Source organism: Poecile atricapillus, chromosome 14 (genome assembly GCF_030490865.1).
Source record: "Poecile atricapillus isolate bPoeAtr1 chromosome 14, bPoeAtr1.hap1, whole genome shotgun sequence".
In the NCBI taxonomy this organism is placed as follows: domain Eukaryota; kingdom Metazoa; phylum Chordata; class Aves; order Passeriformes; family Paridae; genus Poecile; species Poecile atricapillus.
The window spans coordinates 2,126,926-2,153,642 of record NC_081262.1 but is presented as its reverse complement, the minus strand read 5'-3'; the positions used below and the strand labels follow the sequence as shown (position 1 = coordinate 2,153,642).

Below are 26,717 nucleotides of genomic sequence, written 5' to 3'. Positions count from 1 at the left end.
CCCAAGTATAAACTTTTCGTTTTCTTTCTGTTGTAGTTGGAAAGCTAAAAGACATTTTTGAAAAATGTTGTAATGGGTGAAAAATCCAGAAGGAGAGGTACCTGTGCCACATATGAGTGATGCAAATATTTCTGAGCCTCCTGTGATATATTGGGGATGAGAATTTGGCTTGGGTGAGCGAATCCAACATGCAGGAAACAGCTGAGAGAGAGAGAGATTGCATATTTAATGTTATTTGCAATGAATTATTAGGTTAGATGAGATAGCTGTAGCTGGAGGGTTTCAGCTTTGAACAGGGTAGGGAGTTGTGTTCCTGTTATTTTTAGTAGTGCCTCAGCCCTTCATGCTCACGGTTGACATCAGCCATTTTCACACACTTTAGAGGATTTATAGGATTAGGTCCCTAAAGCTACAGGTTGGGAATAACCCCCCAGAGATCTTACAGGGTCTTCTGTATGTGATGGATAATTTCAGTTGCTGCATTAGGTGTGCAGATGAGAAATCTGTGACAACACTTGTCAATGATTTGCTCCTCTTGCCACAGTGCACTTCATGTTCAACTCTCACTGCTAAGAGCAGTTCATGGCTTCTGCTGCAAGAGAGGGATCTTTCTGCACTACTATATAAAAATAAACCATGATTTTGGGGAAAAAGAACAAAGATCAGGCATTGGGAGGTTTGCAGGAGCATCAGCTCCTATTGCCTGTGCAGTTGTATTTTGTGCTTGAGACAAAACTGCTGTGGAGCCCCACATGTGTCTGATGTGAGTCAGTGCTGCTTTCTGCTTGACCTCATTTCTTGGTGCTGCCCACGGCATGTGCTGACACATATCTGAGCAGCTGGGAGCCCGAGCTCTTGGACACACACACACATGAAGAGCCTTGGTGTGTGTTTCTGTGCTGGCTGAGTGCTTCTCATCAGGCCAGGGCAACTCTGCTCCTGCAGCAAGAATTTGGGTGGGGGTGGCTCCTCTGAGGTTGCCTTTTTGGTGTGGGGATGTTTCTCATTTCCAGCATCATTCTGAGTCTCTGGTAGACCTGTGGCAGCTCATGAATCCCCTGCATGGCTCTGCAAGTGAAAGCTGCAACATCTGAGCTCCTGGCCTGCACTTCCAAGCAGCTCCCTGACTCTTCTGGTTTTAGTGGCAATTCAGTGTTCTTTGAATCACAGAACAGTTTGGGTTGAAGGGACTTTAAAGCTCATCTCATCCGACACCCTGCCGTGGGCAAGGACACCTTTCACTATCCCAGGCTGCTCCAAGCCCTGTCCAACCTGGCCTTGGCCACTTCCAGGGATCCAGGGGCAGCCACAGCTTCTCTGGGCACCCTGTGCCAGGGCCTGCCCACCCTCCCAAGGAACAATTCCTTCCCAATATCCCATCTAACTCTGCCCTATGGCAGGGTGAAATCATTCCCCTTTGTCCTATTACTCCAAAGTCTGTCTCCAGATTTGTAGGTCTCCAATGTTCTTTACATTTAGTTGATCTGCAGGTTTTTATTTCACAGGCAAGACAAAGTAGGAAATTAACAGTGGATGGTTCTGCTCCAGCTCAGTACAGTTTGAGTGTCAGAGGTTCTAATGAGCTGAGTGACAAATTTAATTCAGGCTATGAATGCTGCAAGTTTATTTAACTTGCTTCTCATGGAGTAAGCAGCAGAAATATTCCTTCTCCATCATCTTTACTCTCTCATCCTGTACACAGGGTCATACCCATGAAAAGCAAACATCCACTGTCCCAGTGTGAGATGGGATCTTGTCTGTTCTCTTGCCTGACTCTCAGGAGCAGTCCTGATGGTTGTCACTGGATTTGGCAGTGATCTTCACTGCAGCTCCTCAGTCATCAGCCTGCTCTGCACTGCACACTGGCAAAGCTTTTGCTCCTTTCCAACAGCTGAGGATCTGGCTTGAGGGTTACAAGCAAGAGTCACTGTCCAGGACAACTAAAATCAAAATGCATCACTCATTTCACAACCATCCTAACCTTCTTTTGTGTCACCAGTTTTAGGAGGGTTGTAGATGTAGGCTAATTGAAAACAGCTCCTTGCTGTTTTGGCTGTCAGGCTTAGCTGCAGGAGAAGAAACTGAATGCTGGAGATCAGGTCCTGACAGCCAGAACTGCTTTCCATACACTTTTTCAAACTTATTTTCCTTTTCAGCATCAACATGCATTATGTTAAAGTTTTTAGATTTTAAATAGCTTTATTTAATGGCTTCTTCCTGTTGCCTTTAGCAGATTGAATTTATAAAGAGACTGCTTAAATCCTGGTGTTCTGAATGTGCTCTCTTCCCTAGTGCTGTGGTGTCTTAAAGGGTTTGATATTTCACTGGCTGGTGAAGTGATGCTCCTGCAACAGAACCTCTGAGCCTTCTTTTGCTACTTAACACCCAAACAGCTTGGGCTGTGCTGGTAACAGATGAATGGTATGAGAGCTGTACAGTGCACAGGCAGGCTGATGTCTAGCAGGGGTCACATCAGCTCTGTGGGTTTGTTCAGAGTGACAGTTCAATGTGTGTGTTCACAGCCCAGCCAGGCCTCAAAGGCTGCTGCTGTCTTGCTTCCTAAGTGCTGCAGATTGTCAGGTCACCTACAGTGCCATGTCCTACAGTGCCAGGGCACTGATGCACCACAGAGGACACTTTGGGGGGTTCCTGACTGCTGAGTTGTAATTACAGGCTGGAATCCCCATCTGGAGCTCCAAATTGTACTATTATGCTATTGTCACAGCCTGGTTTTAAATAAAGTAGGATCTTAACTAAAATAGTTGATGCTGGTTCATAATCTCTGCTTTCAAGTGTGAGCTCTGGAGCCAGGAGAGCACTTGCTGCAGGGAAGCAGAGCAGTTTCTGGCTGCTGGAATCCTCAGAAGCAGCAGTGAAGGCACAGAGGGCTGTGTGGAGCAGCCAGGGAGGTTGGAGTGGAGCTCTCAGTGCAGCAGCTGCAGGAGTGCCAGGGGAGAGGATCCTGGTGCCCTCTGTGTCCCTGGGTGGCTGCACACTGCAGTGTGTCCAGTGCTTGGAAGCTCCTTTCCAGCTGCTGTGACACAGGTAATGGCACAGCTTTTAGTTACTGCCTGAAATGGTATTGCTGGCTGGCAGGACCCTGGAGATGGAAAATCAATGTGCAAGGGGGGAAAATGCTTCAAAGTAGGTGTTCTTTGGTGTCAACCCATGCCACACATGACATGAAATGTCTTGATAGTAACCTAAGCTGTATTTAAGAAATCTCTGCAAAACAGGATCTGCTTTGTTTGTTATTGATTATTATAGATATAGGTTATAGATTTTTTATTGATATATAGATTGTTTGGTACATAAAACTTGACAATTCCTCCTTGGATGTGGATGGTGTGCCTGCAGCCATGGGCTTTGTCAGGTATTGTAAAGAAGGCAGGTTCCCTCATCCCTACTTTTTGCCATGTTTGGAAGGTGAGTTTGCTGTGACTGCCAGAAGCTACTGGGTTAACATTTTATGCACTTAGAGATAATCTAGTGTTGACTCAAAGACATGATGCTTCAGTGTGACTTGAAGGCTTGAAACTCTGCTGTCAAGATACACTAAAAATATCCCCTCATCTTCCTGCTGAGCAGCATTTGGCACCAGGAGCCTGGGAGTGATGCTCTGTGTGTCAGCTGGGCTGGCTCTGCACTGGGGGGCTCAGCCCCAGGCCCTGCCACCTCCTCCCTTGGCATGAAGCAGGTCGAGAGTGAGCAATAGTTGGGAAGGAGCTGACATTTCTCCTGGGATATCGTGGTGTGGGATGTTTCCCCCCAAGCTAATAGAAAGTGTTTGGTGCATGCTGTTTGTCACAGCTGCTGGGTGATGGAAGAGCTGCTTATTCATTGGGAGCTCTGGAGAACTGCTGGCAACATCTGCACATCTCCATGTGTTTTGTGGGGACAGCAGAGGACTCAGAGCTTTGCTTTGCCACTGCTCAGGCTCCATTTGCTGGGCAGGATGGTGCTGGCACCATGTGTGGACTGGAGAGGGTTTACACCAATTCCAAGGGTCTGTACAGATTTACTCACCTTCTCCAGCTGCAGCATGGAGCTTATTTCCTTGAAGGATGGGCTGTGTCTCAAGTTTAATCTGGTGGGTGCTGGCTGGTGCAGGGATGGCTGAGCTCTGAAGGGAGCTCCAGTTCAGAGGCACAGCACAAGGAGACCCCTCCAGCTCTGCTATATCACCTTTACCTCATCTTCCAGTAGTGACCAAAACACCCTTCTCTACTGAACACATAGGTGCAGAAGACAAATTATAAACTCTTCAGCAGGGACTAAAAGAGGTGGTAAAATTTAGGATCATATTTAATTCTTACATCTCAACCAGTATGGTCTTGTTTTAACTGCTAAGCACAGTGACCTGCCCAAGTCTGACCCTGAATCGTGGCCAATTTGTGTAAATTCTCACAGCAGCTTCTGGCAATGACAGAGTGTCCTTCCAAGTAGCCATTAGTTTGTGAGCCAGCCTGTTTGATTTTATGGTGAATCATCAAGCAGTGAATGTGTGATGTGACACTTGACTGCTGTGTTTTGCTCTTTCAGGTGTTAGTCACACGAGATCTCTGCTTCCTTGCCTTCCCATTTTGGTTTCTCTCTCTCTCCATGCTGGGCTGTGGCAAGCAGTGGTTCCTGGATAAGGTGTCACTTCTACAGGTTTTTGTAAAGGCCAAAGCCTTGTGCTGTTGGTGACCCCAGCTGCTCCACACAGAGTTCCCTCACCCAGCAGAGGAGAGGGAAGGCTGCAGCAGCAGCAGGACAGCTTGAATGGGATATTGTTCCTTCTCAGACAGGAGATCAGGCACGCTGGTGGCTTCCTGGGAGGGCTTTGTGCAGCTGCAGTGCAGGGCCTGGGTTTAGGGCGTTTGCTGTGGCCCTCAGTTGTGTCTGTATTGCAATAGATGCTGCTGCTCCCTGAATTGTTTCTTTCACCAAAATCTGAAGGAATGAGGCAAATAATTGGCTGTAGTCCAGGCAGAGATAACACTGGGTCAATGTTTGCAGTCTGGGTGCTGTTGTCCCATGCACTTCTCACTGGCACATCTTTTTCCTCTGGCCAGCAGAAGTGTTTATTTTATTCCCTCAGGTCCCAAAGACTTTTACTGTGCATACTCTGCACCTCCTTGAAATGAAGTTCTCTTTTTCCCTGAATCAGTGCTTTTCTGTACCCTAAATATGCATTTGGTGCCTCCCACATTGTTCCTTGTATATTTTATCTTACTTTGTGGCTAGTGGGAAGCTGGTATCTGATCTGTTCAAAGCACGTGGATTATTGTGTCTGGTGTGTGCAGACTCTGTGGTTCCCTTCAGCACTGAGACCAAGCAGTGGGAGGGACTGCAGGATGAAATTCCTCTTTCCTAGAAGGCCTGAATCTGCAGAAGAATATTTATGTATCATCAGAGCTGCTCAAAAGCTGTTCCAAATGCATCCTCTTCCTACTTAAAAGTGATGAGGTGTCTTCATCTTGCTTCTCATCATCTCTTTTCAAAGGGATGATGATCTGGGCATCTTCAGCTCAAAATCTGGTATTCTAACTCCTCGCTTCCCTTCCTCTAAACACAGGGGTTCCTTTTTCCTGGGAACCTGCACATGGCTGTAACATAAACTTGAAGAATCTCATAATTAATACAGATTTAAACATTGTCTGATCATGAACATTTGAAGTGTTTTAGCACAAGGATGAAGTCTTCTCCTTGTAACATATTCATGTAATATTGACTATAAATTCTGTCTACATCAGGTGCATCACAATTAAGTTTCTTTGTGCTCCACACAATGCAATTTAATTTCCCCCCCCAGCTTTTATATTCTTGGGGGTCCCATCTAACAGAAGCACATGGAAACCACTTGGGATCCAGCAGGCTGGAGGGAATCACCTCGGGATGTGCAGGGGTTTGGCTGCTGAGGTGTTTTGTTTCCTGCTGTAATTCAGTGGTTACACTTCCCTGTTGTTGTGCATTCCTGAGGCCTCTGTGGTGTAATTGATTTCAAGGTCACTTCCTAGAAAACCCTGCCAAGGAGAAACAGGAGTAGCTGTTAGAAAGATGCTGCCTGCTGGGCATGGCCTGTGGGGCCTGTAGGAACAGCAGTGACACAGCTCTCAGAGAGGAGGGCAGGATCACTCTGGCACTGGCAGGATCTCTGGAGCTGGGAGTGTGCAGGACCTGCAGAGGGTCCCTGCTCTGCAGGGGAAGGGGCTGAGCACGTGGTGTAGGAGGGGTGTAGAGGAGGGTGATTTCCTCTTTTCTCTATGGCTGTGAGGCTTTAGAATGTCACTTTTGGGGCTTGACACTTGTGGTTTTGTATCATTTGTTCTTGTTTGGCATCTGGCTGACCTTTGGAGTACTCCTCTCTCAGGAAATATGGGGTTTGTACTGGTTACTGAGCATTTAGCCAACAGTTTAGAACATTTCCAAGCATGGCTTCCTGCATTATTCTCGAGCTCTCTTCTCACAAGCTTTTTTCACTTTTCAGTGTTGTATTGGTCCCATAATCCATTTGCGGATGGATGTTTACCAGACCAGAAAAAATCACTTGGATGCATTTCCCAGGAGATCACAGGGCAAAAGCTTGGTCAGGGCACTCTGCTGATTCCACAGTCAGCCATAGCACTGTTAATGATCACTCCTTGTAATTAATCATTTGTCAGCTTCAGTGGCACTAAGGGGTCTTTGTTGGGATGCAGATGTCGCTATAACCGGTTGGAAATATCCTTACCCTAGTTTGGGCTCCCTTCAGTGTGAAAGGAAAATGTGACACCATTGAACCTTTGAGATTTTTGACTTTCCTGCATATTTTAACTTTTCAGCTAGAAATGGTTTTGCTTGTATTTTTTTAAAATTTAATTTTGTCTTTGTTGAATTTTTTCATTCCAGTGAATGGTATCTAAATGCTTATTTTTTCTTTACATTTAGATGCACCCAAAATAATTGGTTATAGTTCCAAGCAAAATATCTTGATGAGTTCAAACAGATTCCAGGTCCCTCTGTCTTCACTGAGCCCTCTTGTGTGATTTCACTTTCAGGATTGCAGAGATTTAAATGACTCTTTGAACTGTTGGTCACAGTCCACTACAACAAAAGCACTGATTTTTGCAACGATTCTTTTGTCAGAAATCTAGGACAAAACAACTTGATTTAGAGAAGGGCACTGGTGGGCCTGAGCCAGCACCTCTTCTGAAATGGTTGGTTTGGGGATGAGGTGTTATCCCAGTGGGGTTTAGAGGAAGGGAGAGAGTGGCTTCATGGCACCATTAATTTTGTTATGCATATATGTATATATATTTGAAATACATATCTGATCTGTTGGAGACTTTAGTCATCCCAAGTCTTTCTGAGGTGCAGACCCACAGTAGAGCTTTTAACACCCAGTGCTGGCACAACACTGCTGTTCCTTCTGGGAAGGGAGAGGCACAGAAGAGAGAGACAAATCCTGGTTCCTGTATCCTGCTCAGTGCACAGTTCCTGCAGGAAGGAGCTGGAAAAGCAAGTGTAGGCAGCCACAGCATTAAAACAATTAATACTGAATACTCTGTGCCTTTAATTTCTGTGGGATGTTCTGTGGTCCACCTTGGACTGCAAAATCCCAGAGGAGGAGACATAGCAGCCTTGTGATGGCTTGAAAAAAATTAAGTATTTCCCTGTCTTTATAACCTCCCTCAGTTTCCCTGTTGGAGCAGCAATGGGCTGTTGCACAGAGATGATGATTTTGATAAGAGGATGTTGGGTGCAGAAATGGGCTGCTCTCCTGCTCAGCTCAGGCTGCAGGGGTGGAAAGTTTGGGTGCTCTGGGAACAGCTTTGCTGTGACTGCAGCGTGGGGCTTCAGCTGTCCTTCATGTGATCTCAGGCATCTTCCCTGCTGTATTTTTAGAGCTGTTGTGCAAAGAAGATTAGCAAAGGACTTAATATCGATGTGGATATGGATTCTTTCTCAAATATGGCAATGTTCCCCCTATTTAGGTGATGTGTTTGGGCTCGTGTCACAGTTATATCACCAGGCTGTGCACTGCCATGTGCCTCTGCCCTGGCCTCTCTTCCTGCTCCAGATGTTGTTTAGGTCACTGAAAAAGTGGCTGCACTCATAGTCCTGGTCTTAGTTTTGCTGGATCTAATGACATTTTATTTGGGAGCTTGTTTCCAGCTGGATCATTTCCCTACTTAGTGGAGAAAAAAACAAAGAAGTTGAGATCTAGTGGTTTACCTTCAGATGGGAGCCACAGGTACCTGGATTCAGTGGTGATTTCAGACTGGCTCTTGTGACCTCTCTGAGGTGAGGGGGCACTTACAGGTGAAGCTGTTCAAGTGAGGCCTTTGGAGGGTCCTGCTCCCAGGAGAACAGCTCTTGTTTGTCTGGAAACTCCCTCAAATGTTGCTGGCACAGCTGCACCCCTGAACAAGCAGAATCACTGGATAATTTGGGTGGGAAGGGACCTTAAAGCCCATCCAGTCCCACCCCTGCCATCGGCAGAGACACCTTCCACTATACCAGGCTGCTCCAAGCCCCATCCAGCCTGGCCTTGGACACTTCCAGGGATTCAGGGGCAGCCACAGCTTCTCTGGGCACCCTGTGCCAGGGCCTCAACATCCTCACAGGGAGGAATTTCTTCCTAATATCTGACTTAAGTGTGTCCTCTTTTAGTTTAAGACCCTCTCCCATTGTCCTATGGGAGTCCTATACACACTGCCTACCCTTGCTATGGAGTGAATTGGGGCAGCCTTCTCTCAGGAAAGGGCTTTTTTTGCAAGTGTGTTAAGGGCACATGTATGGAGTGACATGGGACAAACTGCTCAAAACCAGTTGCTAAATATTCTGGTATCCCAGTGGCCTCTGAAGGTGTTCTCATCAGCATGCACTGTCCAACCACTTGGGACTCCAGTAACTTAGAGTGGGTGGCCTGAAGAGATACATTTTGTATGTGCTGGAACAGAAGAGACCAGCAAGGTGAAGGCTTTGGCCTCAGGATAGCCCTGGATGGTGCTTTGGAGTCTGGAGGGTTGGGAGAGGGCAGGTGGGAGCACAGATAGGAGGTGCTGACTGTGCCTGGGCAGGTGAATGTTCTGGAAGGTGCAGGGAAGAGAGCAGGTACTGAGGTGTGCAGCCCTGGAGCAAAGGGCAGCAGGAGAGGATGGCTGGGAGTGTCCTGTGGCAATGCCTGACACAGATCCATGAATTCCCATCCTAACAAATAAAGCTGCTTAAAGCAGCGAGTGTGCTTCTCTTGGCTGGAGCCAGGTGGATCTGTGTTAGAAACAGTCACCATGGGAATTCTGGATTTATCTAAGCTGGTTTTGTTATTCCTGTGCTGAGGAGTGAAAGTCACAGGTAGAAGAACATGGGAAAAGTTCTCTGAGAAGTGTGGCAAAGCAAGCAGGACAGTGCTGAGGGACTGGGAGAGCAGGGTTTCAAACCTGCGTGCTTCGCTCTGGCCAGGGCTCCAGCTGGCAGCTGCCTGCACTTCCCTCCTGATACTGGAGCAACACAACAATCTGAAATAACTTCTTTCCCGTCCAGAGGTCCAGGAGCAGGAGATATGGAATGTGTCCTTAAGTGCCTGGGCTATTTTGGGAGCAGGGCACATGAATCTGTGCAGGGGCATCCAGGCTTTGCATTGCTGTGCTAACGGGGAGCTGACAGCACAGCTCCAGCATCAATGTTTGCTTTTGGGGCAGAGAACTCATGAATATTTTTATTTTTCTGTGCTGTATAAAATGATGGTGTCTTCTGGAAGAAGGGAAGATGACAACGGTTCCTATAGGAATTACCTTGGAACGATGGTCAAAACATCTTATGATGAAGATGTGGAACTCTGAGAGTCTGATGGCAGGAGAGCACAGGTTCCCTTCCTGGAACAGCTGCAGTGGAATTCTGGGCAGCTTGCGCAGCTACCACATATTTGCAACAGCAACACAACATGCAAGAAGTTTTTCAGAACTCCAAGGAAAACATTCCATCCTGCAAACATGTTAGACTATAATAAGAGATTAAAAAGTTAGAGAAGGAGCAGCAGCAGCAAGGTACTGTTTGTGCAAGTTAATTTCACTGCAGGTGCCAGGGAAGACTGGATTTCTGCTAGAGCTGCTAAAGAAGCTTTGGGGAAAGGATTTTTCAGAGGGATGTGCTAATTAGAACAGGGAAGATTTCAGAGCCAGGACAGAGTTTTTTAGAAATGGATAAATTGAGGCAAAGTGAGTAGCCAGTAATTGCTGGTCGTACCTTTGATAGTTGAGGGCAACTGAACTGTTTGGCACATGACATTTTAAGGCTTCATACAGACAGTATTGACCTAGAGATTATAAAATTCAAGTCTTTAGCCAGCAGAAGTTGGCAGAGCTGTGTTTGCTTTTGCTAGTTAGGAGCTTCCTGATGCTGAAGTGATGATTCCCTTCCTAGTATTCTTCAACAACAGGATTCTGTTACTACTTCATGTGTGAAGGAAAAGTTATGTTAGGACACGCTTGGCTGGTGACCAGCGTGGTGCTGTCCCTGCTTGTACCTGCTCTGCTTTAACTTCACCTCTGAGGAAACTGGGGCTGACTCAGGGTTTGGGGGCCTCAGTTTTGTTGGACTTTCACTGTAAGGGAATTAATAAATTAATTCAGAAAGAGTTAAAATCGATTTACCCAGAAGCTGAAATTTACTTTATTTTCACTTCTAGGCCTATGAGAAGCGCTTTCCTACATGCCCAGAGATCCCAGTCTTCCTTGGGAGCGAAATCTTGCATGAATCCAGGAGTGAGGATGGAGCCATCCACGTCATCGAGCGGAGCTGCAAGCTGAATGTGGATGCTCCCAGGCTGCTGAAGAAGGCAGGTGGAACCTTGGGAGAGAGAGGCCTAGATTTTTTTGGCTGTCTCAGACAGATGAAGGCTCTTAAAATTACTTTTTCCTCACTGTGTTTCCTCCCTCCTCTTCAGATTGCAGGGGTAGAATATGTCTTCTTCATCCAGAAGAACACCGTGAACTGGAGAGAGAGAACCCTCCGCATCGAAGCCCACAACGAGACCTTTGCCAACCGTGTGGTGGTCAGGGAGACCTGCAGCTACTCAGTGAGAGCTCTGCTGTGGCTGGCTGTGCTGGGAGGGGGGCACTGTGCACTCACACACAGGGTGAAGGTCCCTGAATGGGTTTGAGCACCCCTGCAACACTGGGCTGTGATTACAGACTCTGGGGCTGGAAAGGCTGTTGGGTCCTGCCTGGGGGTTTGTTCAGTTGCTTTGGAGGAAGGGCCTGGAGAGACAAGACAAGGAGGACAGGCTTCCCATGGACAAATTGGGCATTGGGAAGGAATTCTTCCCTCTGAGGGAGGTGAGGCCCTGGCACAGGGTGCCCAGAGAAGCTGTGGCTGCGCCTGGATCCTGGAAGTGTCCAAGGCCAGGTTGGACATTGGGTCTTGGAGCAGCCTGGGATAGTGGAAGGTGTCCCTGCCATGGCAGGGGGTGGGACTGGATGGACTTTGAGGGCTCAATGATTTTAAAGGTCTCTTCCAACCTAGTGATTCTGTGTGTCCATCCAAACCATTCTGTGATTTCATAAGGCTTGAGAAACTTCTTCAGGTTGATTGTGATTCCCCACTTGAAGTGAAAGTGGAAAACAGAATTGATGCTCCAGAACTGCTGGTATTCCCTCAGTTTCTTTTTGATTGAAATTCAGGCTAACAAAAGTATCTAGAGCTTGGGCATGTCTATAAATCTAGATATCTAGAATTAAACCCTTACTATTCATTATTTTAAGGGCCTGAGTGAAGTCTGGCAATTAATTTTGCCCACAAAGAAGTTAAAGTTTTAGCACCTTGTTTGCTGTTATTTTCATGCTCTAAAGATTTGGAGAAAGGACTTGAGCCTTGTTTGTGGCCTGAGCTGTCTCCCTTTGTGGCTGTTTCTGTGGTGTTTCACTGTGCTCTGAGGACCCAGTCACCATTAAATAGCCTCAGCTGTTTCTGGAAGCAATCAGATCCTGCTTGTTGTTCCTTATACAAATGTCCAGATCCTGTTACTTACCTGCCTTTTTGGCAACTTGACAGCACCTCAGCTTCTTGGGAGTAAGCAGGCTGTAAAGAGCTTCAGGCAAGAGGAGGAGTGGGAAAGCTGTGAACATTTTGGATGGTGAGGGTGTTCTGAGCCAGAGATCCCTTGGTGGCTGCATGAGGCTTCCTAAAAACTGCTGTAAATCAATCTTCCATCATTGTCAAAGGTCTGAAATGCTCCCAGGTCAGCTCTGAGATTGTTACACTTGCTGATTTTGGCTGTGTCCTTAGGAAGGAAACGTCAGCATCTGGACTTTGAGGGGAACAGGGTGGGAGCTGCTGGCTGCATCCTCAAGATGGTTCCCTGCTCTATTTTTACCAGTTCCCTTTTCCCTGCCAGAGTGCACCGGAAGCAGGTTTATTCTCATCTTTCCTTTTCTGCAGCACTCTCTGAGGCAACTTGGAGAAATATGATCCTGCTCATGCAGTTATTTAATATCTCCCCCAGGAATTTGTCTTTTATGCTATCTTTGTGTGGGGGCTGGAGTTGTTTTTCTTTTGTGTCAGTCTGTGAACAGCAGCACCTGCAGAGAGAAGGCAGAGCCTTCTCAGGAAAGGGTTAAGTTTAAAAGAGGAGGAGATTATACCATATATAGAGCAACAGAGGGGAAATAAGGGAAAGGTGTATGTTGAGCTGAAGAGTGGGGAAACTCCTGCTCTGCCATGTCCCCAGCATTCTGGGGAGAAGGCTGATGTTAGTCTCCCATCCAAAACTTAAAAAGAAACCTGATTTGCATTTTTCTTCTTTGCTCATGTAAGAGTTTTAATTGCATGTTCCACAAGGCCATCCCTGTCTTTCCATAAAGAGACCTTGACGTGATAGTTTGAAGTGGGCTGTTCCACTGTTATTTTTGTGCAGCTTTTGCTACCACAGTTCAGGTCTGCTGGGGCAGGGATGGGTTTAAATCTTGATTTCCTTGTGTGTGTGAAGAACGTTGGGTTAGCAAAAGTCTGGATGTCCAGTTCACGATGGGTTCTCACAGTGGGGATGAACCTGGCTGGTCAATCCAGGTCTGCAGTGCCTCCTCTGCCTCTCTCTGTAGCTGTGGAGGTTTAACCACCCCTCCTGTGTGTTCCCCTGGCTGCAGGTTCACCCTGAGAACGAGGAGTGGACGTGCTTTGAGCAGTCGGCCTCTCTCGACATCAAATCATTTTTCGGCTTTGAAAGCACCGTGGAAAAAATTGCCATGAAGCAATACACCTCCAACATCAAACGGGTAAGGTGGGCTTCCCTGGCTGCCAGAACAGCCCAGCTCCTCTATTTGCCTCTCTGTTAACAGACCCAGTGTAGTTTTGTGCCTTGCTTTTGGCTCTGAAATCCCTCAGTTGTGCAAAGGAAGGCAAAGCCAGCATGCAAAGAGCACAGAATGATCTGGAATGTGTCTGTGCAGGGATGGGGCAGGCTGTGCCCTGTCAGGAGGATGGCAGTGGGTGCTGTGGGTGCCAGGCTCCTCAGACACTGGGGACACTCTTCTTGTGCAGGAAGGGAAAGTTCTGGGTGAAAATCGCCCCCCCTGTCTCCAGAGCTTGGGCTTGGGTCAATGGCTCTGGGCTGCAGAGGAACAGGGCAGCTAATTGGGTTTGGGAGCAGGAGGATGGGGTAAAAGTGTTAAAAAGGCAGCTGCAGCCATAGGCTGGGATTTGGCCATTATTGTAATTCATCATTCACAGGGGATTTTTCATACTGGAGGTTTTTTGACAGGATCATGAGAATGGAAGGAGAGATTTCCCCTCTCTTTTATCCTTAGCACCATTAATCATCTGTCCTGAGGAAACTCCTGTGCCTTGCTGGCTCTGGAGGAGGCTTTTTCCTAATGAGAGTTTTCCCCTTCAGGGCAAGGAGGTGATTGAGCACTACCTGAAGGAGCTGATCTCCCAAGGGATCACGTTCATCCCTCGCTGGAGCCCTCCCGCGGCGAAGGAGGAGCGAGCCCCGGCTGTGGGACGGGTTCCTGGTGACATCCTGCTGGATTCTGGGGCTGCTGGCACCAGCAGGGAGCCGGCTGCCAGCCCCTGCCCTCCCCCAGAGGCTGCCAGCCCCGACGGTAGGCACTACCCAAGCAGCAGACTCAGTCAGTAGCACTAAGCAAGGAGCTTATTTTCATTTCTCTTGGCATCAGGTTTTTCATCTGGAGTGTGGGGGAGTTGGAGGAGGAGGGAAAGCTATTTTCTTTTTTTCAAGAAAAATAAACAATGGAACTTTTTTCCCCCTAAAACAAAAAAGCTGTGCAGGCAGTATGTTTTGGAGTGCAGAAAAAAATTAGGTTTCATCAGCTTTTTAAGGTATTTTATACTTTGAACTGGAGAAGGTCTCTTCAGTATGCTGGAATTAAATATTTTATCTGTTCCAAAATTAATATTCTTGGGGACAGGTTTGGATGGTTTTTGGCCCTGTATCAGGCCAAGACAAACTTGAGGAATGCCTCCTAATGCATTTTTCCCACAAAATTCCCAAATCAAACTTTCTTTCCCGTGTGTTGGTCTGATGATATCTTCTAGACTAAATAATATATTTCTGTGGCAAAAAGAATTAGGAGGGACCTTTGAATCCAGATCTGCTGTAGTAGAAACAGTTGTTGTCATTCCTGAGAAGGAAGGACAGCACTTGTTTTGCTGAGTGTAACAAGGGAAAAAGCTTGGAATTTGGAAATATCAGTAGTTCTGCTCTCTCCTGACATTATCTGTGAGCTTTTCTGGAAAAAGATGGGAATCCACAGAGAAGCTGATTAGGAGAAATGTTTGAGATTAATGTTGACCTCAGAGTGGTGGGTCCAATCTAGCAGAAGAGGAGAGTAGCCCTTATTTTTCTGCCCATATTCATGTTCAGGACAGGATTAGTTTCCCTGGGTCTGCTCCCAACCTCTGGGGCTTCCATGGGATGTCTCACTTCCAAATGCAATTTCTGTGTTATCTTGCTTAACCTGTGGGTGTTCAGGCCTCCTTCAGTAGGTGATGGCAGCTACTGAGAACCTTGTGCCTGACAGAGCCAGCTCTGAGGTGTCCCCAGCCCTGCTCCCTGTGTCTTCCACCCCAGCTGCCCTGTTCTGCTGGCTGGCAGCTGCCAGCCCTGGGTGGCACATCCCTGTGTCACTCTGTGCTGGCTCATCCCCGTGTCCCTCGCTGCTGGCTCATCCCCGTGTCCCTCGGTGCTGGCACATCCCCGTGTCCCTCACTGCTGTCACATCCCTGTGTCCCTCGCTGCTGTCACATCCCCGTGTCCCTCGCTGCTGGCACATCCCTGTGTCCCTCGGTGCTGGCACATCCCTGTGTCCCTCGGTGCTGGCACATCCCTGTGTCCCTCGGTGCTGGCACATCCCTGTGTCCCTCGGTGCTGGCACATCCCTGTTCCCTCAGTGCTGGCACATCCCTGTGTCCCTCAGTCCTGGCACATCCCCGTGTCCCTCGGTGCTGGCACATCCCCGTGTCCCTCGGTGCTGGCACATCCCCGTGTCCCTCGCTGGTATCACATCCCCGTGTCCCTCGGTGCTGGCACATCCCTGTGTCCCTCAGTGCTGGCACATCCCTGTGTCCCTCAGTGCTAGCACATCCCTGTGTCCCTCACTGGTGGTGGCACATCCCTGTGTCCCTCACTGGTGCTGGCTCATCCCTGTGTCCCTCAGTGCTGGCACATCCCTGTGTCCCTCACTGGTGCTGGCACATCCCTGTGTCCCTCACTGGTGCTGGCACATCCCCGTGTCCCTCGGTGCTGGCACATCCCCGTGTCCCTCAGTGCTGGCACATCCCTGTGTCCCTCACTGATGCTGGCTCATCCCTGTGTCCCTCGGTGCTGGCACATCCCTGTGTCCCTCACTGGTGCTGGCACATCCCCGTGTCCCTCAGTGCTGGCACATCCCCGTGTCCCTCGCTGGTGCCACATCCCCGTGTCCCTCACTGGTGCTGGCACATCCCTGTGTCCCTCAGTGCTGGCAGTCACCAACCCTTTGTCCTTTGTCTCTGAGCTGGAGGAGCCTTGAGCTGCTTGATGTGCACAGGACTTCTCCTGCCAAAAGCCTCCCTGGCTGTCAGAAATGTGCTGCTGTTGTCCCTTTGTCTCTGGTGTCCCTGTGCAGAATAATGGCTTGGTTTTCCAGCAAGCCACTTGTCACTGCAGTTGTGCATGAGATTTAGGAGATGTGAGATGGAAGTGCCCAGGTCTTGGAGCAGTTGGTGAGCTGAGTGCCAGAGCTCATGACAGAGCTTTTAAAACTCCTGCTGGAGCAATTCAGGACTGAATGGAATATTGGTGTTCCCAGAGACAAGTGGAGTGATCCAGCTGTGATACAGCATGTGCTGCCTGTGGCCTCATGCCCCAATCACCAGGAGTGTCCCTCCTCCCTTCCCTTCCTCCCCTCCCGCCCACCCACCCGCAGCTGGAATGAGGCTCCTGAGCAAATCCCATGTAAATCATAGGGAACCCAATGTGTAGAATTAACTGCTCACCTCGCTCCTGGCTGTGCCAGTCTGCTCTGAGTTGTTGTTTCCTCCCTCCAGCTGACAAACTGGACGCTGATTACATCGAGCGCTACCTGGGCCAGCTCACCCCGATGCAGGAGAGCTGCCTGATCCGCCTGCGCCAGTGGCTCCAGGAGACTCACAAGGGAAAGGTGGGTAGGGCAGGCACAGAGGGGCATCCAGGGGGAATCCCCAGCTGGGGTGGGAAACCCTGGCTGCACAAACACCCCGAGAGGCTGCAGTGCCACCACAGGAAGGGACCTGGGGCTCCTGGTTGATGTTGAGCTGAACGTGAGTCAAGTCTGGCAGCCCAAAGGGTCACCGTGTCCTGCAGGCACTGTCCTGCTCTGCTCTGTGCCAGAGTGGCCTCACCTCTAGTCCCGGACACCACAATATCAGAAGGATCTAAAGCTGTCAGAAAATGCCCACAGGAGGCACAGGAGGATGGGGAAGGGTCTGGAGGGGAAGCCATAGCAGGAGCAGCTGAGGGCTCTTGGTTTGCTCAGCTGGAGGAGATGGAGCACAGAGCTCACCAGGGCTGCAGCTCTGATCTCTGCTCTCTGTGACAGGGACAGGAAATGGCTGGAGCTGTGTCAGGGAGGCTCAGGCTGGAGATCAGGAGAAGGTTCTTCTGCCCAGGCTCCCCAGGGAATGGGCACAGCCCCGAGGCTGCCAGAGCTCAGGAGCGTTTGGATAATGTTCTTGGGGATGCACAGGGTGGGATTGTTGGGGTGTCTGTGCAGGTTCAGGGGTTGGACTGGATGATCCTTGTTGTCCCTTTCCACTCAAGGAAATTCTGTGTTTCTCTGATTTTTCCCTGAGAAGCAGCACAGGCACTGAGGGGCGGGTGTGTCTCTACTCTGCTAGAATGTCCAGAAGCTACCTGGCCTCCTTTGGGAGGAAAGTCTCTGTCAGACCAGCAGGGTAACCAATATGTGACTGGGAAAATAAAGGGTCTAGGGCAGCATGAATGCCTCGAGTGGGGTTTAACTCCAGATTTTCTGGTGGAGAGGAATTAGGGAAGGAAAGAAGGACCAAGGATAGCACCAGAGAGAGAAGCTGGGTGGGCTGTGTAGATAAAGGCTGCTTAGGAAGAGGAGCTAGTGATCCCCCTTGGAAACAGAAAACGCCTGGATGAGGTTTCAACAGTAAAAGCTGTCTGGCTTACAAGGAATCAGCTCAGTCAGGATGGGTTAGGTGAGTTACTTGGCATTCTTGGGTTTGGGAAGATTTTCATTCTCTTTTCTTTACCTGGCCTTTCCAAAAGTGACTGCTGCTTACAAGGTGCTTTGTATGCTGTGCTGTATTTCTCAGAGCACGTCTCATCTGAGTACAGGGAGTCTGAACATGATTTAGAATGCTGTTTTTGCTAGGAAAAGTGAATGTGAATCACCTCATTAGAAATAAAATGTAACAAAGATTTAGTGCTATTGTTCTGCTGCTGTTGAACTCCTGAAGTTCCCTTGTGTGTGAGCAGGCACGTGGCTTTTGTTGGTACCCAGGAATGTGGATGGAGAAAGAGCTCCCAGAAAACTTCAGTCTGAAGAGAACAGGAGGTGTTGGGGCAGTGTGAGAGGCTCCCAGCAGCTGTTAAGCTCCAGACACCAACAGTGCTGTTGAATTGTAAGAGCTGATAAATTCCCATCACTAAATATCTGCCAAAGCTGCCCAAAGCCACTGGTGTACAGCAGCATCAACAGTTGGATAACTTGGACCAGGTGGCTGCTGGAGGCAGGTAGAGAATGTATATATACAGGAATATATCTGTGATATATAATATTGTGTATATATACACTATATATATATATATGTATATATATGTATGTATGTATATATATATATAAATACATATAGTATAATATATTATTATATATATAACAATATATATATTATTATATATATAACAATATATATCTATTAATCTATATAATATATTGTGTATACATACACACCTATATAATATATTGTGTATACATACAGACACCCTGCAGCAAAGGGCCCCTTGGAGGGCTGTGACATCTCCCTGGCAGCTGCCCTGGTGTCACTGTGACGTTCTGCCTGTGAGGAAAGAGCTGGGGCTGGGCTCCCATCCAGCCAGGGGGTGGTGAATGAGCTGTGTGAGCAGGAGGGGTTTCACCAAGACAAGGGGCTCTGCTGGAAATTGCTTTAGATCTGTGTGTGCCTGTGATTCAGCCTCTGGTCAGATGAGAGGCACTGGACAGGCAGGGATCAGTCCCCAGGTGTAACTGTGCTCTGAGACAGAGGACAGGAGACTTTTTATGGACACTTGAACAGTGAAATGGTGTGGGCTCCATTGGGGTAGGAGATACCTCACCTAGTGGGTCCTGGATGGGAGGACATCCCAAAGACAGGGAGGCTTTGTCCCTGCTGTGACCTGCAAGGATCCTGCTTTCAGCTGTAACAGGCACCACCTAAACCTTTGTTTAGGTTGAAAAGTATCAACCCACAGGTTGGTTTTCCTCCCTCCCTGTCAGAGGCTAGGGAATGGGAGCTGGAGAAGGAAAAGGTGAGAGCACATGAGCAAAATGTGGAACAACTCAACTGCCCCTTGGGTGCTTGGAGCTGGCAGGGAATGGCAGCCCTTGTCCCCTGTGCTGTGCTGGGAGCCTTGGGAAGGCACAGCTGAATCCTGAGCTCCAGGAAGACTGGGAGCTGTCTCAGACCTTTGGGTGGCCTTGGTGGGCCTTGTCCCCAGGAGAACATGGGCACATAGGAAGGGAGGTGCTGGCTACTAAAACTTCATCTTGAACCCCCAGACTGCTCGGCTCTTTGCTTCTCCTGATTCCCTGGCAGTGCAGGCCAAAATCAGGAGCTTATCCTGCAAGGCTGGGGTTTTCCCTGGAGAGGCTCTTACCCTGCTGTAACAATCTGTTCTTTTAATTCAGAGCAGAGATGGCCTTATTCCTCTGTCAGAAATTATCAAAAAATAGATCTCCTGTTTCTTGGAAAATGGCCTTTCTTATTTTTGTCCTCTGTCCTATTTCACTATCCCTTCCCTGTTCCTTCCAAAGCAGACATTACCTTTACAATCAGATATGTTGTAGCTTAAAAAATCTGAGGAACTGAAGGAACAAACTGCAAGAGGTGTTAAAATTGCAGCAACTTAAAGCTCTGTTCAAGGCTTTGGACCGTGCAGGAGAGTGCAAGAGTTTAACCAGTGAATACAAAATCAGCCTGAAGTTAAACCTTTGTTTTCTTACATGTGGGAGTTACTGCTTTGGTTGGACAAGGATAAAAGACTAATTCCACTGTGGAATAGGTCTTCTTGGAGCTTCCTGCCTTTGGTCCAAAGAGAAGTGATGGATTTGCCTCCTGCCTGGAGCCCTGTACAAGGGAGGTTTGAAACATGAGAAGTATCAAACCTTCCACCAGCCATCCCCTCTCCTGCAGAGATCCAGGGGTTGTTGTGGGTGTCTGGGCTGGGTCAGATGAGTGATGGCTGCCTCTGAGCAGCAGGAACACAAACCTGAATTATCTGGTGAACGCTCTGCTGGGTTTAAAATTGCTGTGATACTGAATTGCTCTAAATTCTCCTGAGACCACCCTTGGGAAGGCTGCCCTCTCCTTTCCAGGACACACAGGTGCAGTGTTAGAACCAGTGTTGATCTTCCCCCAGCTCCTAAAGTGCTTTAGGATTGGTTTAGGCTGCTTGAACTCTGCCCCTTCTTTAGGTGAGTCAACTCTTACCATCTCTTGCTTGTGGATCCGAGATTGCTCCCTGCTGACACAGCTGCCAGCCTTGCTTTCAACCCAGCTTTCTGTTTCCCTGAGCATGGCAGTGGACAAACAAAGGAGCTTTGACTCCTGAACACGGGCGTTTGTGTCCCAGCAGGGCTGGGTTGTGCTAGCACAGTATGGATGCTCTGGAAGATACAATCCCTGCTCCACAGAGCTAGAATTTTTTATGGAAACTTGTAGAGAATGAGGCCAAGCATTTTGGGGAAGTTGGAGTGAGGGACTGGGAATCCAGCAGCACATGCAGCTTTAATCCAGTTGGATTTACAGCTGACAGGCTCTTAGTAATATTTGGCACGTCTGTGGAATCCATCAGGTTTGTTGTTAATTCCTGCTGCTTGGCATTCCTGGCAAGTTTTCTTTGATTCTTCAGCTAAAGAGAACATGGCAGATCTGGAAGGAGGTTGGAATAAGCCATTCTGCAGACTTGCTTTGGAAAGCTTTAGTGCTTGTGATGTCAGGATTACTGCTGGTGCTGGGGTGAGTGATCAGGAGAGGGGGTGTTGTAGTTTGGGTTGATTTGGATCAAGAGTTGTTGTGGTGTGATGGGGCAGGGAAGCCTTTGGAGGCACTCAGCAGCTTTCCTGTTCAAACAGCAGCAGGGCCTGCACAAGAGCTGGAATTGGTCCTGGTGGCATCATTCAGCCTGCAGTTGTGATTCCCCTCCAGTGCCTGGTGTGCTCTGTGTTACCTGTGGCTTTTTGTCACCTCTTGCCATCCTGTACTGATTTGTCCCGGGCAGGTGAACCTGCAGCTCCCTGACTTTCACACAGTATTTTGGAGGTCCTTGTGGATAACAAGCCAAGGGAAACATCAGCCAGCCCAGGGTTTACTCCTGGGAATTACACTGGGGAAAGGCTTCTCACAGTCAGTGAGTTGGTTCCTTCTTTTGTGCTCCTGGCACCCTCTGCTGCCTCCAGCTGGGTTAGCTACAGAGGGAGGGAGGCAGAAGGGAAGTTTAATGTTTGCTGTCTTCGTTTTAAGAGATTAAAAAATGGTGTAAACTGTGCAGCCTCCTCTGCAGGCCAAAGTGAACATTCCAGCCCTGATCCTGGGACCTTCTCTTCTTGCAGATCCCCAAGGATGAGCACATCCTGCGGTTCCTGCGCGCCCGGGACTTCAACATTGACAAAGCGCGGGAGATGCTGTGCCAGTCGCTGGCCTGGCGCAAGCAGTACCAGGTGGATTTCATCCTGCAGTCCTGGAGACCCCCAGCCCTGCTGGAGGAGTACTACACCGGGGGGTGGCACTACCAGGACAAAGGTGAGGAGCTGCCCCTGGCATAGGCTGGTTCTGGCGCCTCAGCAGTGACCTGGGGTGTTGGAGAAAGCTGTATTGACATTTTCTAAGTCAACAAAGCAGTTCAGTGCCTGTGAGTAGCCACTCTGCTTCCCTGTAATTGTATTTCCTCTGCACAGATCAGGCAGTGCAGAGGAATTTCTCTGAAAAGGTTGCTCTTGGCAGTGATTTTTGTCCCTTTCAAATATTTAAAGTGGCTTTTAGAAAAGATGTGAGAGTGATAGCCTGGGAGACTAAAGTGCTGCCCTCTCTAAACCCTTTGTTTTGAAGATGGGCGGCCGCTCTACATCCTCCGCCTCGGCCAGATGGACACCAAGGGTTTGGTGAAGGCCCTGGGAGAGGAATCCCTGCTGCGACATGTGAGTTGTGCCTTTGCATGTCACCTGTTCCCCTCAGGCTGTTGGGAAATCTTGTCATGGTGCATCAGGGATCCTGGAATGGTTTGGGTGGGAAGGGGCCTTAAAGCTCATCCAATGCCACTTCCTGACACCTTCCACTGTCCCAGGCTCCTCCAGCCTGGCCTTGGGTACTGCCAGGGACCCAGGGGCAGCCACAGCTTCTCTGGGCACCCTGTGCCAGACCCTCACCACCCTCACAGGGAGGAATTCCATCCCAATATCCCATCTATCCCTGCCTTCTGCTTTCTGTATTTTTTTAAATAAGATCTCCAGGCTGTCCTGGTTACTCAGACATACTCAGGCTAATCCCTATCTGTGCTGTCTTTGATTTCAGGTTCTGTCCATTAATGAGGAGGGACAGAAGAGATGTGAGGAAAACACCAACATCTTTGGCCGCCCCATCACGTCAGTATGGTGGTTTTGTTTTTTTTGCTTTCCTGAGTCCTTGCAGACTCTCAGTGCCATGGTTAAGGGTGCTGCTGTGGTTTGGGGTGATGTCCTTAGGGTTACAGTGCAGAGGGCAGTGTGTGTTATGGGCTGGATGGGGACCACAGATAGATATACATTTATTTGCTGGACTTAAAATGCAGACAAATCCTGCAGTTTCATTGGAAAGCAAGCATTGATCCTTCCTTACATCATTTTCGTATCCCATCTCAGATTAATTTAATCTTCCTGTCTTGGTGATTTTAATCCACATCTTTGAAATTCTATTTTTTTTTAATACAGGAGCCTGTCTGCCAGATTCCACCTTCATTTAAAACACATTTTTACATTTTTTAGCAATAGTCCTCCATACCTTCACCTTCTTCTAGAGTGGCAGATGTTCTTGCCCTTGGGGTTGTCTGTATTACCTGGAGCTCACCTGGATTCAGGTGTTCTGCTGCCCAAGTGGAGATGTGCTTTTATTGGAACTGCTCGTGTCCCTTGTTGGCTTCCCTGGATCCTGCATGGGCTGTGGGATGTGGATCCTAAACTGAGCAGCCACCACACTCTAAAGTTCTGACAGGTCTTTTTCTGTCTGTTTATTTTAGATCCTGGACATGCCTGGTGGACTTGGAAGGGCTCAATATGAGACACCTGTGGCGGCCTGGGGTGAAGGCCCTGCTCAGGATCATTGAGGTGGTGGAGGACAACTACCCTGAGACCCTGGGCAGGCTTCTGATTGTGAGAGCACCACGTGTCTTCCCCGTGCTCTGGACCCTGGTGGGTGAAACCTGGGCTCTGCAGGATCACTGGTGCTTGTGCAGATTCACAAAGAGCTACATCAGCAGAGGCAGGGAGGGAAAATCTCCAGGCAACTTGTAGTGAGCTCCTGGAGAAGCCACAGCAGAGCCAGGTCATGGGGTGCCTGTAGCTCACTGGGTTCTGGTGACTTCCATCCACCAGGACAGGATGAGAAACCTGAATGGGAATTCCCCATTGCACCCAAACTTGGTGGGCTTTCATATAGGTGGGAAAAGACAGACACCTTTTAATCTCATGCTGCAGGACACTGAAGGGTAGTAAGTAAATAATAAATCTGGTTCTGCCTGGTGCCTGCTGACTGCTCTGGCAATGTGAGAACGTGGTTGTTACATTCCTTGGGAGGTTTGTAGGTGAGGCAGTGACTGCAGATTTCCTTTACATGAAGCAGAAAGTGTTGTGAGATGATGCTACAGAGAGAGAGAACATTTTCCATTTGTTGCACCTCTCTTTGGGAGGTGCCTCAGAGCTGTGAAGCTGCTGAGATGTTCCAGGCTAGAGGCCAAAGCATCATCATGAGACGGCTCAGACAGTGTCTCCAGCTGCCCTCAGTGACAGCCGTGTCTCGTGTGCCCTTTGTCTTTCAGGTCAGTCCCTTTATCAATGAGAACACACGGCAGAAGTTCCTCATCTACAGTGGCAATAACTACCAGGGCTCAGGAGGGCTGGTGGACTATGTGGACAAGGATGTGATCCCAGACTTCCTGGGAGGAGACTGCATGGTGGGTTTTCTTTCCTCTAGTGTGGGTGCAATCTGGAACTGATTCCCTCTTCCTCACCACCCTGGCCTTCCACTGCTTTCTGTAAGGGGGTAAGCTCTGGCCAGCATCCCCCTGCTCTGGGCACAGGGCAGTTCATTTGGGCACAGGGGGCTGCCCCCTGCAGTGGTGGTGCTGCCCTGGGGATCCTGGAGCAGGGTCAGAGGGCAGCTCTCTACAGGGAGCTCACATAAACCTTGGCAGTTCCAGTGAACTGTGCAATTCTGGCTCAGCTGAGGGGTGAGCCCATGTCTGACAGCCAGCAAGTGTTCCTGCTTCACTGCTGGAACATCCTGAGCCCTCCTGTTTGTCTGTCTGGCCATTGCAGTGCACTGTCTCAGAAGGGGGACTCGTCCCCAAGTCCCTTTACCAAACCGAGGACGAGCTGGAGAACCCAGATCACATCCGGCTGTGGACAGAAACCATCTACCACTCTGCAAGTGTCCTCAAAGGAGCTCCACACGAGGTACAGAGCACAGCTTGAGGTGCTGGGCTGGGACAGGGACCTGTCCTCTCTGCTGGGCCTGACTGCAGCAGCCAGGGGGTCCCACAGAGGGAGCAGGAGAGGGCTCGGCAGCAGCTGCTGTTCCTGCAGTGGAACAGCTGAAGTGTGAGAGTTAAGGACAGCAGTTTGAGCAGCAATGTCTCATCTCTACTATGGCCTGACCTTCTGTAAGGTCCAGTCTCTTCCTCCTCCCCTTCCTCCTGGGAGAAATAAAGGCCACTCAGTTTCCCTTCTGATACTTCAGCTCCTGTTCCCAGCAGTGGAGCTGGGCCAGTAATGGGGGTGATAAAGGAAGGTGTGTGCTGGGAACTGCTGATGGGAGTGACCAGGAAACAGGATGTCCCAAAAAGGAGCAATTGTCAAATCAGTCTTCTGGCCTCTCTGATGGGGAGTGACTCTGATTTGGCTCTTTGCTGTGTCCTGCTTTGTGCCTCAGTTCCACTGAGGTTTTCCTAAAACAAGTAACTGATATGGGGAGAAAAGGTAAAAGCACCTGAGTGGGTGTACTGTGGTGGGGTTGGGAGTGGAAATTGGTGTGTATCCCCCTCAGGAATCCAGACCATCAGGCAGCTGAAGCATTGTGGAGCCAAGTCTGTTTGTCCCAGAGTGGGGAGGAACATACTGCTGCCACCTGAGCACCTGACCCTGCAAGGGGCTTGTTCTGTTCCTTTCTTAGATACTTGTGGAGATCCTGGAAGGGGAATCAGTCATCACCTGGGACTTTGACATCCTGAAGGGAGATGTGGTGTTCAGCCTCTTTCACTCCAAACGAGCTCCTGAGCCAAGTCACAAAGAAGCCACATCACCAAGTCCCTCTGCTGCAGGGGACAACGTGCAGCTCATCGACAAGAGCTGGGTGCTGGGGGTGGATTACAGCCGGGTGGAGTCTCCTCTGGTCTGCAGGGAAGGAGAGAGCATCCAGGTCAGAGGGGTTTGGGTCCTGCCATGGGTTCAGAGTCCTGCAAACTCCAGATTAATCAGATGGTAGGGAGGGAATTGATGGTGTGGGAAATCAGATACTGCTGGAAGTGGGGGCTGTGGTTATTCCCAGCAGCAGAGAAGGGGGAATTCTGCCCCCTCAGGTGAGACCCCACCTGCAGAGCTGCCTCCAGCCCTGGGGCCAACAGCAGCAGGACGTGGAGACTGGAGAGAGTCCAGAGGAGCCCATGGAGATGCCCCAAGGGCTGGAGCCCCTCTGGAGCCAGGCTGGGAGAGCTGGGGGTGCTCACCTGGAGAGGAAAAGGCTCCAGGGACACCCCAGAGCCCCTTCCAGGGCCTAAAGGGGCTCCAGGAGAGCTGCAGAGGGACTTGGGACAAGGGATGGAGGGACAGGACACAGGGAATGGCTTCCACTGCCAGAGGGCAGGGATGGATGGGATATTGGGAAGGAATTGTTCCCTGGGAGGGTGGGCAGGCCCTGGCACAGGGTGCCCAGAGAAGCTGTGGCTGCCCCTGGATCCCTGGAAGTGTCCAAAGCCAGGTTGGACAGGGCTTGGAGCTTGGAATAGTGGAAAGGGGTGGAATGGGATGAGCTTTGAGGTCCATTCCCAGACAAACTATTCTGTGATCATTTTGTTGATACCCAAAGAAAGTGGGAAATCCTGGAGTGAATCACTGGGAAGAGACTCCAAGATAAAATTCTAATGGAAAGTACTCTAAATAAGCTGCTTTTTTATTTTTTTATTTGCTACTGGTACTACAGGGCTATGTCTCAGGCAGGTGAGACAGGTGAATGACACCAGTGCTGGGTCATTCAGCCATTCCCCAAGACACCTGTGCTCACCTGCTGTCCCTCCCTCCCTCTCTCTCTGCAGGGTTCCCATGTCACTCGCTGGCCTGGCTTTTACATCCTGCAGTGGAGGATGCACGGGCCCCCGCCCTGCTCCAGCTCCAGCCTCCCGCGCGTGGACGACGTCCTGGCCTCCCTGCAGGGCTCCAGCCACAAGTGCAAGCTCATCTACTACTACGAGGTGCTGGCCTCCAAGGACTTCAGGTAGGGCATTTACAAGGGGTTTACTACAAGTTGCACTGAGTGTGAGTTAAACACGTGGATATCAGAGACCCCCATGGGGTGTGTTTCACTGACAGGTGGGTGCACACAAAATTGGTGGCATTTTATGCAACCAATCTCCTCTGGTGCTGTAGATTCCCTTGACTCTGTGTCCACCAGTGGAATTTGTGCTTTGGGCCTTACTTGCAGCTGCCTGAAGAGCAGAAGGTTTTAAATTCCAGAAGGAATATTTTGAGAAGTTGCTTTTGGAGTACTTTAAATATCAGCTGGGC

The 26,717-nt window shown here is 49.3% G+C and overlaps 1 protein-coding gene across 1 annotated transcript in view; it reads left to right on the top strand.

Annotated features, from left to right (window-relative positions):
• The window catches only part of SEC14L5 (SEC14 like lipid binding 5), a 40,329-nt gene that overhangs the window by 9,039 nt on the left and 4,573 nt on the right, over positions 1-26,717 (top strand). Inside the window, exons 4-16 of the mRNA XM_058849640.1 lie at positions 10,655-10,804; positions 10,913-11,044; positions 13,110-13,238; positions 13,856-14,066; positions 16,513-16,625; positions 21,303-21,492; positions 21,799-21,887; positions 22,261-22,331; positions 22,961-23,132; positions 23,759-23,893; positions 24,258-24,395; positions 25,111-25,356; positions 26,249-26,427. Of these exons, the coding sequence (XP_058705623.1) occupies positions 10,655-10,804; positions 10,913-11,044; positions 13,110-13,238; positions 13,856-14,066; positions 16,513-16,625; positions 21,303-21,492; positions 21,799-21,887; positions 22,261-22,331; positions 22,961-23,132; positions 23,759-23,893; positions 24,258-24,395; positions 25,111-25,356; positions 26,249-26,427 (1,955 nt within the window). The remainder of the gene's footprint in view (positions 1-10,654; positions 10,805-10,912; positions 11,045-13,109; positions 13,239-13,855; positions 14,067-16,512; positions 16,626-21,302; positions 21,493-21,798; positions 21,888-22,260; positions 22,332-22,960; positions 23,133-23,758; positions 23,894-24,257; positions 24,396-25,110; positions 25,357-26,248; positions 26,428-26,717) is intronic.